This window comes from Notamacropus eugenii, chromosome 3 (assembly GCF_028372415.1).
Source record: "Notamacropus eugenii isolate mMacEug1 chromosome 3, mMacEug1.pri_v2, whole genome shotgun sequence".
NCBI lineage: Eukaryota > Metazoa > Chordata > Mammalia > Diprotodontia > Macropodidae > Notamacropus > Notamacropus eugenii.
This window is the reverse complement of record NC_092874.1, coordinates 285,082,129-285,100,957: the sequence shown is the minus strand read 5'-3', so window position 1 is coordinate 285,100,957 and position 18,829 is coordinate 285,082,129. Positions and strand designations below refer to the sequence as shown.

The following is an 18,829-nucleotide window of genomic DNA, read 5'->3' as shown; positions in this document are numbered from 1 at the left end:
TTTCTTCTTCTTGTCTTGTTGCTATAGTTAGCATTTCTAGCACTGTATTGAATAGTAATGCTGATAACAGATATTCTTGCTTTACCCCTCATCTTATTGGAAGAGCTTCTAACTTATCTCCCTTACAAGATAATGTTTATTTTCAGTTTTAAATAGATACTACTTATTATATTAAAGAAGACTCCATTTAGTCCTATGCTGCTAGTGTTTTTTAAAGAAATGGGCTTTATGCCTTCTCAAAAGGTTTTTCTGCAATTCTTAACATAATTATATGCTTTTTTGTTATTTTTTGTTATTATACGATGAGCTACATTTATAGTTTTTCTCATCTATATGCATAGCATAAACCCAATCCAGCCCTAGTGTATAATCTTTGGAATATATTGCTGTAGTCTAGTCAGATTGCTTTCAATTATTATTGGGCTTCAACTGAAAACCACAAAGATAAGAAAGGATCAAAAAAAGTCTTTCTCGAATTGTCATTTCATTAGGGCTAGCAGATTTGCCCTGAACACTGATGTTCTACACACACTCACCCTTAAAAAGCAAGCATCAGCCCTTATTTGAGCAGATTTTTCCTATGCTGGCTTATAAAAAATCATTCAGGGCTATTACCAATGGCAATAGTGTGGTGAACTGTTCCCATTTCAGGTACAATCTATCTGTGATAGCTGTATTAAATGATCTTATGTTTGCTAACAGGCTTAGCTAATTAGTAAGGGTTCTCTTCTGGCTCCACCTCCACACCAGCTGTCTTGTTTTACTAAAGATGACTACTTTATCTGGCTGACTCAGTGACTGGTGAATTCCTGCCTGGAACTGGGACGTCATGAGAAGCCCTACTGCATTGCTTACTTTCTTTCTGGATCATTCTTGGCCCTGCCTCCACCCGGAAGCCTAGCCCCTACAAATGTCACCTCCTCATTCCTTCTCCAGCTGCTCTTTATGTGTTGTTGTTCATCCTTCATTCTTGAAGAAGACCATAACTCTAGGCAAACTCCTGGAAAATAGGGACAATCTTCTATCTCTGTTTACTTGGTTTTAGCATCTAGCACAGTACCTGGCATACAGGCAGTGATTCTTAAATACTTTATATAACAATCTAATTGAAATGAGGACAATGTGGGAGGGTGGGGGTCAACAGGGAGGATAAAGAATTAACCAGATAGAAACTGAGGCACAGGAGAAAGTTGGTATTCAGCTAAAGAAAGAGGGCAAGGACTAAGGGCAGACACTAGCAACCAGAAAAGACCAGTGACTTCCTCAAGAAGGATCCAGCCAGAACTAGAGATCAAAGCAAAACAGACCAAGGACAGACATCTCAGGGAACCAGGCAGAGGGAGTTGGATTGAGAACAGGCTGGACACAGAAATTATAAACTAGAAAAAGACAGATACAGATACATTTTTAAAACTGTGCTCTAGAAGGGAATATAAAGATTGATTGTTCAACTATTTTCTACTTTGCATAACTGATAGCCAAAGCTAGCCCTTGGCAGTAAGTAAGACAAGTCTGCAGCACCTACAGCAAGTTTCAGTGGAAAAGCCCTAGAGGTGCAGTCAAGAGGAGCCCTGAGCTCTGTCCATTAGCACCAATCACCTTAGAGAAATCTCAAGTTTGCTTCCTCCTCTGCAAAATGAGGTGTTTGGAAGAGACTCTTTCCTCTTGCAATCCCCTATCTTCCTTCACAGTTGAATCTCTGACAGTATTTCAACTCACTCTGGGCATTTAGTGGTCTGGAGGGGGAGGCTTTTGGCTTGAGACACAGACCTTTCCACTTTGGTTCCCTCACACTAAGCTCATGGCTCTATCACTTCCACCCATTAGGCCTACTTTTGTCTGCTGGGGTCAATCTGAAAAAGTCCAATCTCCTTTCCATAGGAAAACTTTTCAAATACCTGAAGGTCACTATCACACCGTCCCTTCCCATTCCCACCCTCTCAAGTCTTCTCAGTCAATTAAAATTTATTGATCACCTTCTATGTGCCAGGCACTGTGCAAAGTGCTAGAGATAAAAAAAAGAAAAAGAAAAAAGAAAAGACAGTCCCTGCCCCCAAGGAGCTCATGGTCTTCTCTCACCCAGTCAACCTCTTCCATTCACCTGATCTTCAGATAGCATAGTCTCCATTTCCTGGAACATTTTATTTCTCCTCCTCTGGTGCAATAGATAAGAGTACTGGGTTTAGAGTCAAGAAGACTTAAGTTCAAATCTGGCCTCAGACCCTTATTACATAGGAGACTCTGGGCAAGTCATTCAAGTCTGCCTCAGTTTCTTTGTCTGTAAAATGGGGCTAATAAAAGCATTTGCCTCCTAGGATTGTTGTGAAGATAAAATGAGATAACACTTCAGAAACCTTAAAGTGCTTTGCAAGCGCTTTATTATTAGGATTAACTTGTCAATTTCTTTCCTAAAATAATGTCACATAAAGAGTCACCAAGTCCATCTGACTATAGCAAGAGTGCATGAAATAAATATGAAATTAGACTGGTAAGAGAATTAGGAACAAGAATGCCAAGGACTTTGCCAGGCTGAGGAATCTCTTTATTCACTAGAGGTAACAGAGAGCTGACAAGCTCTTGCATAGGGGAGTACATAAGCAGACCAGAGTTTAAAAAAAAACTCATTTCCTTTAAAAATTTCTTGCCCTAAGAGCATCATAATCAAACTGGAGAAAAAAATGAGATTTTTACTCCAATAAACTCTGAACACAAGTAACCTAAAATATTTAAGAAGATGCCTATATAATCCTGTACCCAAAATGTAGTATTGGGCCTAATTTATATGTAAACTATATGTTACTTAGCAATTTCTTCACTGAATCAACACTATTCCGAATTGACTACAATGGTGCCATAATTATCAAATAATCAAATAAGTTTGCTGAAAAAGTGAATGCATTCATGTATTCATCAGTTAATCATCTATAAAGCTGGCCCAGTGAGGCTTAGGCTAGGACCCACTGTTGGCCAATCAATGAGAGCCAGTGTGATTTGGGTTTAAGGCACAGTCCATAAAAAAGAAATCTAGCCTGTAAACCCCAAGATATTTTGTTAGGTTTCAGTGATCACGATTTATATTCATTTGGGCAGAGCACCCATAGGTAAGGATATGATTCCCCTGTGTGGGGAGGAGGGAAAAGAGAAAGAAAAGGGAGGAAGGGAGGGAGGAAGGGAGAAAGGAAGGGTTACTGGGTCCTTGTTTGGGTTCTGATGACTCAGAGTAAGTGTAAATAGCTATTGTTTCTTTTTGGACCAGAAACCCTGAGGGTCTTCCCATCCCAGATGAATTTTTTTAAAAAACAGATCAAAGGGGCGGAACCAAGATGGCAGAGTAGAAAGACATACATATACTAGTTCTTCCCCCACAGCCCATAAAATACCTATAAAGAAAGATTCTCAACAAATTCTAAAGCAGCAGAAGTGGAAAACAAAAGAGTGGAGATTTCCAGGCCAGGGTGACCTGAAAGGCCAATGCAAAACATTTGTCACACCCAACATGAAAAGGAGCCCAGCCCAGCCTTGGCCGCATGGTCCAGCTCTGGGAGGAGGACACAAGCAGGTCTTGGGGGCAGAATCCCCAGTCACAGTAGCAGAGGTTCTCAGATCCCTCAACCCACAGGCACCAAAGATCAGTGACAGGGTTTTTTCAGCTGGCCGAGAAGGGAGAAGGGCCTTCCCATAGCTCTGGTCTCAAGCAGGGGCCACAGAAGCCACATGGGGCAGGCAGCAGCAGTTCCCACAGCAGCCCCTACAGCACCCCACACCCATTGTTGGATCGTAAAACCCCTGGGGGCACTGAGCAGCTGATTCTTACCTCAGCACTGCATAGCAGCCCTGCAGAAGCTGATCTTTATCTCATACTGAATGATGGCCCTGCCCCTGCAGCATTTCTAAATTTCAGCCCCCAGTGCTGGCTTGGCTGAACTGGAGACAAGGTGGTTGTGAAGAAGAAACTCTACTAAGATTCTGGGCACAAAAATCTCTTCTTGCTCCCAGACCAGTGTACACGCTTGACTGTGCCACCTTGGAGGAACTGAGATCTTACAGATCGCCAGAGTATACCCTACTCTTGACAAAGCATCCAAAAGTCAAGTTGGAAAAATGCCCAGAAAAGGGAAAAAAAATAAGACTATAGAAAGTTACTTTCCTAGTGAACAGATATCTTCTCCCATCCTTTCAGATGAGGAAGAACAATGTTTACCATCAGGGGAAGACATAAAAGTCAAGGCTTCTGCATCCCAAACATCCAAAATAAATATTCAATGGGCTCAGGCCATGGAAGAGCTCAAAAAGGATTTTGAAAATCAAGTTAGAGAGGTAGAGTAAAAATTGGGAAGAGAAATGAGAGAGATGCAAAAAAAATCATGAAAAGCAGGTCAACAACTTGCTAAAGGAGACCCAAAAAAATATTGAAGAAAATAACACCTTTAAAAATAGGCTAACTCAATTGGCAAAAGAGGTTCAAAAAGCCAAGGAGGAGAAGAATGCTTTCAAAAGCAGAATTAGCCAAATAGAAAAGGAGGTTCAAAAGCTCACTGAAGAAAATAGTTCTTTCAAAATTAGAATGGAACAGATGGAGGCTAATGACTTTGTGAGAAACCAAGAGATCACAAAACAAAACCAAAAGAATGAAAAAATGGAATATAATGTGAAATATCTCATTGGAAAAACAACGGACCTGGAGAATAGATCCAGGAGAGACAATTTAAAAATTATGGGACTACCTAAAAGCCATGACCAAAAAAAGAGCCTAGATGTCATCTTTCATGAATTATCAAGGAAAATTGCCCTGATATTCTAGAACCAGAGGGCAAAACAAATATTGAAAGAATCTACCAATCACCTCCTGAAAGAGATCCAAAAAGAGAAACCAAATTCCAGAGTTCCCAGGTCAAGGAGAAAATATTGTAAGCAGCAGAAAGAAACAATTTGAGTATTGTGGAAATACAATCAGGATAACACAAGATCTAGCGTCTTCTACATTAAGGGATTGAAGGGTATGGAATAGGATATTCCAGAAGTCAAAGGGGAACTAGGACTAAAACCAAGAATCACCTACCCAGCAAAACTGAGTATAATACTTCAGGGGGAAAAATGGTCTTTCAGTGAAATACAGGACTTTCAAGCATTCTTGATGAAAAGACCAGAGCTGAAAAGAAAATTTGACTTTCAAACACAAGAATCAAGAGAAGCATGAAAAGGTAAACAGGAAAGAGAAATTATAAGGGACTTAGTAAAGTTGAACTGTTTACATTCCTACATGGAAAGATAATATTTGTAACTCTTGAAACTTTTCTTGGTATCTGGGTAGTTGATGGGATTACATACACAGAGAGAGAGAGAGAGAGTGAGCGAGCACAGGGTGAGTTGAATAGGATGGGATCATATCTAAAAAAATGAAATTAAGGAGTGAGAGGAATATATTGGGAGGAGAAAGGAAGAAATGGAATGGGGCAAATTACCTCTCATAAAATACTCAAGTAAAAGACTTTTCCTTGGAGGGGAAAAGGGGGGAGATGAGAGAAAAAACACGAAGCTTACTCTCATCACATTTAACTAAAGGAAGGAATAAAATGCACACTCATTTTGGTATGAAAACCTACCTTACAATACAGGAAAGCAGGGGAGAAGGGGATAAGCAGGGTGAGGGGGATGATGGAAGGGAGGGCAGTGGGAGGAGGGAGCAATTAAAAGTCAACTCTCTTGGGGAGTGACAAGGTCAAAAGAGAGAATAGAAGAAATGGGCAGGATAGGATGGAGGGAAATATAGTTAGTCTTGAACAAAATGACTATTACGGAAGTCATTTGCAAAACTACACATATATGCCCTATATTGAATTGCTTGCCTTCCCAGTGGGGATGGGTGGGGAGGGAGGAAGAAAGAGAAGTTGAAACTCAAAGTTTTAGGAACAACTGTTGAGTATTGTTCTTGCATACAACTGGGAAATAAGAAATATAGGTAATGGTGTACAGAAACTTATCTTGCCCTACAGGACAAAAGAGAAGATGTGGATAAGGGAAGGGAGGGATGTTAGAAGGGAGGGCTGATTGGTGATAGGGGTAATTAGAATGCTCACAGTTTTGGGGTCGGGGGAGGGGAGAGATGGGGAGAAAATTTGGAACTCAAAATTTTGTGGAAATGAATGTTGAAAACAAATAAAAAATAAATAAACATTCAGATAGAGCAATTCTATTTCTTCATGTGTAAAATGAAAATAATAATACTGTATAATGTTATTTTGAGAAAAATACAATAAAATATAATAAAATAATACAATAAATCTTAATACGCTAAAAAAAAAAAAACAGATCAAAGAGGCCATTCTTTGCCTCATTTTTAACCTACCCTTAATCACTGAATGGGCACTGCCTCAGACAAACTGAGAGCTGGGAAAGATCTTAGTTTAAAAAGGCCAAGGTCTCCCATTGCATCCAGAGCCATCTCTAGTCATCCTGATCTACATCTTGCCTCAGGCCCCAGAGGGCTCTGGAGGAGAGAGTGAGTCTGGTGACCTTGCACAGCCCCCCCTCACTTAAATCCAATCCACTTGCAAGTTATGAAATCACCTTCCTGATGTCATGGCCCTCTTTGAGAATGAAGGACAAACAAAAACAAAATTTCAAGTTAAATAGGCAAACAAAAATAGCCCTTGAGTTATTTTGTGGGAAATGAGATCTCCAGCAATACAATTCTAACATCATAGGTGCAATGAAAATAGAAAAAGGAAATTTCCAGGAAGTAAATCTTATTTGATAAAGCATTTGGTCTAGGTCAGAGATCTAGAGCTAGAAGAAACTTCAGAGGTCATCAAGTCCAACTTAATTTTTTACAGATGAGGAAACTGAGGCTCAGAGATATTAAGCCCAAGGTTACATAGGTAGTGGGCATCAGAGAGGGGATCTGAAGCCAGGTTCTCTGATACTAGAGCTCTTGCTTTTTCCACTATACTAAATTTTATCACTAAATTACATCCTTAAAAAATAGCTTTCAGACATTTTCTACCTTCAACATACTTCTCCAAACTAAAGGAAGTATTAAAATAAAAACTTATAAAAGCTCACATTTTGTTAAAAACTAAAATAGTTTAAGCCTAATGAAGTAAAATAACATTTTAGAAATACTTGCAGGAGACATCACTTTATTTTCACAAGTAGAAGTCAGTGTTTGGCACTTCTGATACACATCAATCAGGTCAAGAATGTTGTTCTTCTTCAAAAAAGCATCATAGGTCTTTCTGATGTCTTTATAATGTTCAACCTTTTCCATATCTCCAAATGGCAAGTCTAGTTTCTCATGCAGTAAGTGTTTCCAAGCCACCAATACATCACTAAGAGAGACAGTGAATTCTCCAGAGTGCTGATGAAAAATGAAAATTGAATGCTTCAAAATAAGAATTTTAAATTGTTAAGACAAATTAAAATTTTACTACAATCAACCCTATGTTGACCACTGCTGTTGGAGTTATTTCTTTCTTCCCCTTCCACCCACAAAAAGGAAAAACCAGTTTGAGCTATTAACCAAATATTAGAAGACATATATCAAGGAAAATGATTTGGCAATTCTGTAAGTGGTTAATTTAAGGCAAGTTTGTGAGAGTCAAAATTGGCAGATTCAGAGTTGTATAAAAGTCCTGGACTTCCTTGAAATTCTGCTTTTTAACCAAAATGTAAAAACTTATTTTTATATTTTCCAGTATATCAGTACTGTTGATTAGGGAGGTACTAGATTTTGTTATTTTATCATTATTCTCTTATTTTTTTTATTTTCATCTATATATTTCAACTATTTTACTTATTTCATTACTTCCAATTACACATAAAAAATGAACAATTATATTTAAAATTTGGAGTTCCAAATTCCCCCTACCCTGAGAAAGCAAGCAATTTGGTATAAATTATATATGCAAGGTCATGAAAAACATATTTCCATGTTAGCCATGTAGCAAAAGAAAACACAAACAAAATAAAACAGAAATAAAGACAGTTTTAAAAAGCATGCTTCAATCTACTTTCAGTATTCATCCATTCTCTCTATGAAGTTGGATAGCATTTTTCATCATAGTTCCTTTAGAATTATCTTGGATCATTGTCTTGATCAAAGTAGCTAAGTCTTTCACAGCTGATCATCCTTGCAATATTGGTGTTACTGTGTACAATATTTTTCTAGTTCTGCTCACTTTATGAGTTCATTTAAGTCTTCCTATGTTTTTCTGAAACCATTCTGCACATCATTTCTTATAGCACAATATTCCATCACAATCATATACCACAACTTGTTCAGCCATTCCCCAACTGATGAATATCCCCTTAGTTTCCAATTCTTTGCCACCACAAAAAGAATTGCTATAAATATTTGTGTACAAACAGGTCCTATTCCTTTTTCTTTAATTTCATTGGGATACAGACCTAGTAGTGCTATTGCAAGGTCAAAAATTATGCAATTTTATAGCTCTTTGAGCACAATTCTAAATTGTTCTCCAGAATGGTTAGATTTGTTCACAACTCTACCAACAGAGTATTAGTGTCCCAAATTTTTCCACATTGCCTACATTCGTCATTTTCCTTTACTCTCAGGTTAGCCAATCTGACAGACATGAGATAGTATCAGAGTTACTTTAATTTGCATTTCTTTGATCAGTGGTAATATGGAGCACATTTTTTCATACGACTATTGACAGTTTTGATTTCTTCTTATAAAAACTGCCTGTTCATATCTTTTGACCATTTATCAATTGGGGAATGGCTCTTATTTTTATAAATTTGGATCAGTACCCCACATATTTGTGAAATATGTCCTTTATCAGAGAAACATGCTGTAAATTTTTCTCCCAGTTTTGTTTTCCTTCTAATTTTAGCTATATTATTTCTATTTGTGCAAAAGCCTTTTAATTTCATGCAATAAAAATTATTCATTTTACATCTTGTGATCTTCTCTATTTCTTGGTTGGTGATAACCTTTTCTCTTACCTTTAGATCTGACAGATACATTTTTCCATGCTTCCCCAATTTACTCATAATATCACTGTTTATTTCTGAATCATTTATCCATTTTAGCCTTCTCTTGGAATATGGTGGGAGAGTCTATGCCTAGTTTCTGCCAAACTGCTCTCCAGTTTTCCCAGCAACTTTTGCCAAATGTTAAGTTCTTACCCCAAAAGCTTTGTACCTTTGGGTTTATCAAACACTATTATATACCCAATCTATTCCACTGACCTACCACTCTATTTCTTAGCCAGTACCAGATCATTTTTATGATTATGACTTTTTAACGCAGTTTGAGAACTGGCACTTGTAGGTTACCTTCCTTCATATTTTTTTGATTCCATTGATTCCACTGATACTCTTGACCTTTTATTGTTTCATATGAATTCTGCTATGATTTTTTTTCTAGCTCTACAAAATAATTCTTAGGCAATTTGATTGGCATGGCATTGAATAAAGAATTAACTTAGATAGAACTGTCATTTTTCTTATATTGACTCAGCCTACCCATGAGCAACTAATATTTTTCCAACTGTTTACATCTGTTTTTATTTCTATGAAAAGTGTTTTGTAATTGTGTTCTTATAATCCCAGGGTTTGACTTGGCAGGTAGACTACCAAGGATTTTATATTATCTGCAGTTATTTTAAATGGAAATTCTCTATCACTTGCTACTAGGTTTTGTTGGTAGTATGCAGAAATGCTAATAATTTATGAAGGGTTATCTCATATCCTAAAACTTTGCTAAAATTGTCAATTGTTTCAATTAGTTTTTCAGTTGATTCTCTAGGGTTCTCCAAGTATACCATCATATCTTCTGCAAAGTGATAGTTTTGTTTCCTCATTGTTTATTCTTATCTCATCAATTTCCTTTTCTAATCATATTGTACAGCTAGCATTTCTAGTACAATAATGACTAATAGTGATGATAATGGATGCCCTTGCTTCACCCATGATCTTATTGGAAAAGCTTCAAGTTTATTCCTGTTACAGATAATGATCACTCCTAGTTTTAGGTAGATACTACTTTTCATTCTAAAGAAAGTTCCACTATTTCTTATGCTTTCTAGTGTTTTGAATAGGAATCAGTGTTATATTTTGTGAAAGGCTTTTTGTGCATCCATTGAGATAACCAGATGATTTTTGCTGTTATTGTTATTGATATGGTCAATTATACTGATATGGTCAATTATATTGATATACTGCATTCCTGATATAAATCCTACCTGGTCATAGTGTATTATCTTTATGATGAACGATTGTAGTCTACTTACAAGTATTTTGTTTAAATTTTTCACATTGAAATTCATTATAGAAATTGGTCTACAATTTTATTTCTCTATTTTTGCTCTCCCAGGGGTTTAGGTATCAAAACCATATTTGTGTTATAAAAGGAATTTGGTAGAACTCCCTCTTTGTCTATTTCTTCAAACAGTTTAGATAATATTGGGGTTGATCGGTCCTTAAATGTTTGCTAGAATTCACTTTTAAATCAATGTGGTTCTGTGGATTTTTTTCTTAGGTAACCCACTGATGGCTTGTCTAATATATTTTTCTAAGACAGTATTATGTAAGTATTCTACTTCCTCTTCTGCTAATCTGGGCAATTTATATTTTTGCAAACATTCATCCATTTCACTTAGATTGTTTTACTGGAATGTAGTTAGGCAAAATAACTCCCAATAATTGCTTTAATTTCATCTTCACTGGTGGTGCATTTACCCTTTTTGTATGGGCAATTTGGTTTTCTTGTTTTTTAAATCAAATTAACCAGTGGTTTATCTATTTTATAAGTATTTCATAAAACCAGTTCCTAGTTTTACTATAAATAATAACTTATTATTACTCAATAGTTTTCTTACTTTCAATATTATCTCTCTCCTTTGATTTTCAGGAATTCATTTTGGCATTTAATTGGGGATTTTTAATTTGTTCCTTTTTTAGTTTTTTTAGTTGCATATCCAATTTATTGATCTGTTCTTTCTCTGTTTTACTGATATATGCATTTAGATATGTAAATTTTCCCCTAAGTACTGCTTTGGCTGCATCCTGTGAATTTTGGAATGTTGCCTCATTGTTGTCATTGTCTTTAATAAAATTCTCTTTAATATGTTTAATGTTTTCTTTCTTTTTAATAAAATTATTATCTCTATGATTTGTTCTTCAACCTATTTCTTCTTTAGGATTAGATTGTTAAGTTCACAATAAACTTTTAATTTTTAGCTCTTCCAACAAGTCTTGTTGGGCTTGTGTTCAATTTCCATTTTCCTTTGAGGCTTTGGGTATAGCTGTTTTGATTTCATTATCTTCTGAGTTTGTGTCTTGATCTTCCCTGTCACCTAATCTATGCTTCCATAGTCTTTTATTAAATGTAATTTTTTATTGTATAGTGGTCTGAAAAGGATGCATTTACTATTTCTGATTTTCTGCATTTGCTCATGAGTTTTCTATGTGCTAACACAGTCAGTTTTTTGTGAAGGTGCCATGTTCTGCTAAGAAAGGGTATACTCCTTTCTATTCCCATTTGATTTTCTCTAGAGATCATATCTAACTCTTCTAAGAGTCTATCCATTTGATATCTTTCATATTTACTTCATAGTTAGATTTATTTAGCAAACTGAAGGTCTACAGAGCCATTGTGCTGACCTCATTGTTGTATGTCTGTGAAACATGGATAGTCTACCAGCACCATGCCAGGAAACTGAATCACTTCCATTTGAACTGTCTTAGGAAGATTCTGAAGATCATCTGGCAGGATAAGGTACCAGACACTGAGGTCCTTGTACTGGCAGGATAAGGTACCAGACGCTGAGGTCCTTGCTCGAACAGAAGTGCCAAGCATTCAAATTATGCTTCAGAGAGCGTGACTCCAATAGGGTGACCACATTGTTCAAATGCAAAATGTACACTTGCCAAAAAGACTATTTTATGGAGAACTTACATGGTGGTCAGTAGAAGTGATACAAGGACACTCTCAAGGCCTCTCTCAAGAACTTTGGATTTGACTGTGCAACATGGGAGGCACTGGCACAGGACCACTCAGCATGGCATGCCCACGTCAGAAAGGGTGCTGTGCTCTATGAGCAAAGTAGAATTGAGGTAGCACAAAGTAAACATAGAATGTGCAAATTTGGAAAATCCACCTCAAATATTCATACGGACTATTTATGCCCAGCCTGTGGTAGAGCATTCCGAGCTCATATTGGCCTGATCAGCCACAGTCAGACACACTGAAACTTCACTTTATCATGGTGATGTCATTTTGGTCCTCTTCAGAATGAAGGACAACAATAACAAGATTTATTTAGCTCTACTAGGGGAAGGTTGAGGGCCCCCACTAGTATAGCTTAATTATTTCCTCATTTCACTTTTCTTTTAAGAGTTTGGATGCTGTGCTATTTGGTGCATATGTTCCCCTGCTCATTGCTTTTATTTTTCCTGTTCCTTTGTCTGAGATCATGAGTGCTACTCCTGTCTTTTTAACTTCAGTTGATGAATAATAGATTCTTCTCCAGTCCCTTATTTTAGTTCTATGTGTGTCTCTCTGTTTCAAGTGTATTCCTTGTAAACAACATGTTATTGGATTCTGGTTTCTGAGTTCAACTCATTGACATTCAAAATTGTGATTACTAACTTTACATTTCCCTTCATCCTGTTTCCTTCAGTTTCTTTTTTCTCTTTCTTTTTATTCTGCCTCTACTCTCAAGTCTGTTTTGCTGCTGACTACTGCTTTCTTTAACTCTCCTATCTTTTATCAATCACTTCTTTTCTCTTGTCCCCTTTCCCTCCTACTTCCCTGTTGGATAGGATATATTTCTATTACCAATTGTGTGTGTATGGATATATACACATACATATGTATGTATACATATATATTATATATATATATTATATATATATTTCTCTCTTTGAATCAATTTAGATGTGAATGAGGTTCACGAATTGCCTGCCCCACATACATCTTCCCCTGCTCCCTCCACTGTAAAAGCTCTTCCTTGCATGAGATAATTTTCTCCATTCTACCTCTTCCTTCCCCTTTCTTCCAGGGCATCCTTCTTTCTTATCTATCCAGTTTTTTTTTTACATCATCCCAACATAATCAAGTCATTCTTGCACCCTCTTTCTATGCAGAATCCTTCTAATTGTCCTATATAATGATAAAATTCTTAGAAGATACATGTATCATCTTCGCATATAGAAAATGATACAGTTTAATTTTATTTAGTCTCTTATGATTTCTCCTTCATGTCAAATTTTCTATTTAGCTCTGGTTTTTTCAGGAATGCTAAACAGTCCTCTATTCCATTAAAGATTCATTTATTTCCTTTGAAAGATTATACTCCATTTTTCTGGATAGGTTATTCTTGGTTGTAATCCCAGCTCTTTTGCTTTCTGAAAATCATATTCCAAACCCTCTGCTCCTTTAATGGAGAAAATACTAAATCTTATGTGACCCTGACTGCAGCTCGATAATCTATGGATTCATTCTCTGTGGCTGAAGTATTTTTTTTAACCTGGGAGTTTTTGTTTTTGGATCACTTTTAGGTGGCGACCAATGAATTCTATTATACCCTCTGGTTCTACAATATCAAGACAATTTTCCTTGATAATTACTTGAAAGATGATGTTTAGGTTCTTTTTTTAAATAATATTTCATTTCCCCCCCCCTCCAATTACATGTAAAAACTTTTTAACTTTCATTTTTAAAAAGGTTTTGAGATCCAAATTCTATCCCTCTCTCCCTCCCATCCCTTCTCCATCCCTGAAATGGCAAGCAATCTGATATAAGTTATACATGTGTAATCATGTAAAACATATTTCCATATCAGTCATTTTATAGAAAAAGAGAAAGGAAAGGAAAGGAAAAAGAATGGAGAGAGAAAGAAGGGAGAGAGAGAGGAAGAGTTTGTATTTAGGCTTTTTCTTTAATCATGGCTTTCAAGTAATCTGATAACTCTTAAATTCTCTCTCCTTTATCTGTTTTCCAGGTTAGTTCCTTTTTCAATGAGATATTTCACATTTTCTTCCTTTTCTCCTCATTTTTTGTTACTTTTTTTTATTAATTTATGTTTTCAGTTTTCTACAACCACTTCTATAAGTCTTAGATTTTCTATCCATCTTTCCCCCTACATCCCCCCCCCCTCCTTGAGATGGCATGCAATCTTATATGTGTTCTACAAATACATTTTTATTAAACACATTTTCACATTGATCATGTTGCTTAGAAGAATTAAAATGAATGGGAGAAACCATGAGAAAAAAAACAAAACAAAACATAACACAAGAGAAAATTATCTCCTACATTCTGCGATTGAATTTCATAGTTCTTTCTCTGGATGTGGAAGGCATTTTGCCTCAAGAGTCCATTGAGAATTTTTTAGGTCCTTGCATTGCTGTGAAGGGCTAAGTCTACCAGAAAAATTTCTCATGCACTGTGGTTGTTGCTGTGTACAATGTTCTCCTGGTTCTGCTCCTTTCACTCAGCATCAGTTCATATAAGACCTTCCAGGCCTCACTGAAGTCTTCCTGCTCATCATTTCTTATAGTACAATAGCATTCCATTACATTCATAAACCACAACTTGTTCAGCCATTCCCCAATTAATGGACATCCCCTTGATTTCCAGTTTTTGGCCACCACAAAGAGGGCTGTTATAAATATTTTTGTACATGTGGGACCCTTTTCTAGTTTTACAGTCTCTTGGGGATACCGTCCCAGAAGCAATATCACTGGGTCAAAGGGTATGCATATTTTTGTAGCCCTTTGGACATAGTTCCAAATTGCCCTCCAGAATGGTTGGATCAGCTCACAGCTACACTAACAATGAATTAGTGTTCCAACTCTCTCAAATCTTCTCCATTATTTATCATCTTCATGTTTTGTCATGTTAGCCAATCTGACAGGTGTGATATGGTATCTCAGAGTTGTTTTGATTTGCATCTCTCTAATCAATAGTGATTTAGAGTACTTTTTCATATGACTATAGATAGCTTTAATTTCTTCCTCTGAAGACTGCCTGGTCATATCCTTTGACCATTTATCAATTGGGGAATGACTTGTATTTTTGTAAATTTGACTCAGTTCTCTATATATTTTAGAAATGAGGTCTTTATCACAAACACTAGTTGTAAAAATTCCTTCCAGTTTTCTGCTTCCCTCCTAATCTTGATTGCATTAGGTTTGTTTGTGCAAAACCTTTTCAATTTAATGTAATCAAAATTATCCATTTTGCATTTCATAATGTTCTCTATCTCTTATTTGGTCAAAAATTTCTCCCTTTTCCTTAAATCTGAAAAATACACTATTCCTTGCTCCCTTAATTTGTTTATAGTATCAATCTTTATACCTACATCATGCATCCATTTGGACTTTATCCTTCTGTACAGTAAGAGGCATTGGTCTATGCCCAGTTTCCACCACACTGTTATCCAGTTTTCCCAGCAGTTTTTGTCAGTGAGTTTTTATCCCAGAAACTAGGGTCCTTGGGTTTGTCAAATAGATTGCTATATTCATTGACTTCAGTACCTAACCCATTCCACTGATCTACCCCTCTATTTCTCAGACAGTACCAAGTGGTGTTGATGATTGTTGCTTTATAATACAATTTGAGATCTGGTAGGGCTAGGCCACCTTCACTAGCATTTCCTTTTATTAGTTCCCTTGATATTCTGGACCTGTTTTTTTCTCATTCTTTAGACTTCTTGATTTCTCATGTAGTCACTAGCTTCCACTTGTCTGATTCTAATTTTTAAGGAATCATTTTCTCCAGTGAGCTTTTGTACCTCTTTTTTTCTATTTGAATCTTGCTGTTAATTTTTGTATCTCTTTTCCCATTTGCCAATTCTTTAAGGTGTTATTTTCTTCGGTGTTTTTTGTGCCTCTTTTACCAAGCTGTTAATTGTCTTTTCATAATTTTCTTCTTTTGTTTTCATTTCTTTCCCTAATTTTTCTTCTACCACTCTAATTTAATTTTGAAAATCAACTTGTATTTCTTCCAACAAGTGTTGTTGAGGAATTCAATTCTCATTTTTCTTTGAGGCTTTGGGTGTAATTGTTTGGATTTCATTGTCTTCTGAGTTTGTGTCTTGATCTTCCCTGTCATCAAAGTAGCTTTTTATGTTCAGGTTCTTTTTAGTGTTGTTGTTTGCTCACTTTTTGACCCTATTTTTTTATTTAGAACTTTACCTTAATGTTGGGCTCTGTTCCCAGTGAAGGTAAGGGGATTCAGGCAGGAGAGCACTGTCTCAAGTTTCAGGTTTTTTTGCTCTACTGCTTTCAAAGCTAATTCTGGGATTTGGAAGTTTTCAATGATATGGGGAGAGGTGCGATCACTGCTTTCCTAGTCTATACTCTGGTCCTTACCTAGGAAAGGCTCCTGATTTCTTGGGATTGCAATCAATACTGCTCTTTAGGACCCCTTCCCTTAGGTCTGGAAACAATACTGTTCCTCAGAGTTCTAAGTCATACTGTTCCTCAGGGTTTCCATTCCCTCTTGACTAAAAGTTTTCCTTCTTAACCTTGAGCCATGACCCAAAAGTGGGTATAGGTGATAGATGTGCCAAACATCATCTGGTCCTGTGTCCAGTGCTAGCACAAGGATCCCCTATAATCTGTTTCTAACCAGATGCCAGGTCCCTTTAATGTCTCTGAGTAGAGAACTCCCAAAGCTGCTGCTGCTTCTGTCACCATGATCATACCATTGATGTTTCATCTATTTGGGCTCTGGGTCAGACTCCTCCCCAGTACTACAGATATCTTTTTCTGACCTCTATGTAGTCTTGAGTTGGAAGAATATCTCATTGATCTTTCTTTGGCTTTGTCACTCTAGAATTCAGTGTGAGGTATTATTTTAAAATGACTTGGAGAGGAATATTGGGAGAGCTCACTGGAGCATTTTCTCTACTTCACCATCTTAGCTCCATCCCTGGAAGTTCATCTATATATTTTTAACCTCATCTGAATTTGTCTAATGACTTTGTGAATTCCCATAGCCCACACTATTCCAAGAAGTGTTTGTCTTAAAATATGGGCACACAGATACATAGGGAGAATTAGATTTCATTTCTTTAATTTGTTCCAAGGAAAGCAAAATATCATTGCTAAAAATCTAACATTACACTTTCCCACCTTAGTCCAATGAGAACAATTTTGATTCAATGCTGAACTAAAGCAAGCTCATATTAAAAGTCAGAGTTCCTTTCAAGAGAGATCAGACTACAACAAATATGCATAATCAATATCTTTTCTAGTCCTTTCTTCTTGGCTTGCTGCCCAGGAGAAATAACATGAATTGCAATCTGACTTGAATTACATCCTAGTTGCTTAGAGACCCAATATTGTGATGGGGAACATTTTGTTATTCACTATCAACATTTCCTTGCAAATCTTAGATAAGTATATAGTTTTCCTGAAAAGTCTCTTCTTCCACATTTCCATGATGGCATCATTTAATGACCACACTTGGGATTCAACACTAATTAGTTTTCCTTCTTATAATTCTCTTTTTCAAAGAATCTACAGTTATTATGTTGTTATATAATACATATAATAATACACATAAATATATATAATAATATATAATACATATATTATATTATAGTTATTATGGTACCTTTCAGAAAGTGTCAACCATTAATTCACTCAGTAATTTCACTGTTTCTAACACAGCATATTTATGAGCTTTGACTGTATTTATAAGATGCCTACATATGACTTTGAGAAGTTTCGCATGTTGTTCTTCTAAGAATCTATTATTCATGAATTAAAAAAAAATCTAACTACTAGGACCAAGGTCATCTCTCAGTGTGTTAAACTTAAAGACTAGTCACAGTAATTATCCAAGACAACTCTTTTTATCCAATAAATGAAAAGAACATGATGGTCAAAGAAGCCTGGAATTATAGGAAGGGATTCTGCTATGTGTCGCCTCTTTTATCCAACCAACCTAATTCTCTATTTGAAAATCATATTTAAAACAAGATGCCCTGAAATGACCTGAAAGTTACTTCTTTGCTCTTCTTTGTTGAGGCCAAATATATGATTTTCAAAATGCTGAAACTAGCATCAAAGGATCTAGGCTTGCATCCTGGTCATTAGTTAATAACTACCTAGCTTGGGCAAATCACACTCTTCTTGGATCTGTTTGCTTTATCTGAAAATGAGGGGGGCTGGACTGAGTGATCTCTGAGGTTCCTTGCAGCTGTAAATCCTAAGATCCCAGGCTCACAGGTAAGAAATTTGTCCTCAGTGTTTCCTGGAATTTACAGTACATTACATCAGAACTTGTGAAAATAAAATATTTCATACGACTAGCCCAGTTGGCAATTTTTTTCAAAAGGAAGATAAGTGGTTATTTTGAAACATGGAGCCTCTAACTTGACAGATTTATAATTTTCCAATTTAGTATTCATATTATACACACAAGAGGTAGTATGGTGTATCTACCAACTTCCGGAGTCGGGAAGACCTGGGTTCAAGCCCTATCTCTGACACATACTAGTTATGTGACCCCAGGCAACTCACTTAACATCTTGATGCCCACAGGCAGCTCATTAAGACTATAACTTACTGACCAACATTGATAGAGAGTCTATGGGCATCAATAGAGCAAATTTCTCACTGGAAGTTCCCTATACCAATTAAATCACAGGTCTAGTGAAACCAAAAAATTATACACATACATACATAGGGTCAATACAACAAATCAGAAAGCAGTTGAATCAGGAACCCTGGGGTTCTAATACCAATTCTTTCATTAACTGGCTATGTGAGGTGAGGCAAATCATTTAACCTGCCAATTTCTTCATTCTTAAAATGGGGATATTTCTAACTTTCTTTACAGCTCTAT

At 36.4% G+C, this 18,829-nt stretch overlaps 1 protein-coding gene across 2 annotated transcripts in view; it reads right to left on the bottom strand.

Moving 5' to 3' along the window:
• The window catches only part of PARPBP (PARP1 binding protein), an 82,407-nt gene that overhangs the window by 50,634 nt on the left and 12,944 nt on the right, over positions 1 to 18,829 (bottom strand). Inside the window, exon 3 of one of the 2 annotated variants that reach the window (XM_072655739.1) lies at positions 7,127 to 7,357. The exons of the other annotated variant lie outside the window; for it this stretch is intronic. Within the exon in view, the coding sequence (XP_072511840.1) occupies positions 7,127 to 7,357 (231 nt within the window). The remainder of the gene's footprint in view (positions 1 to 7,126; positions 7,358 to 18,829) is intronic. 2 annotated transcript variants of the gene reach the window in all.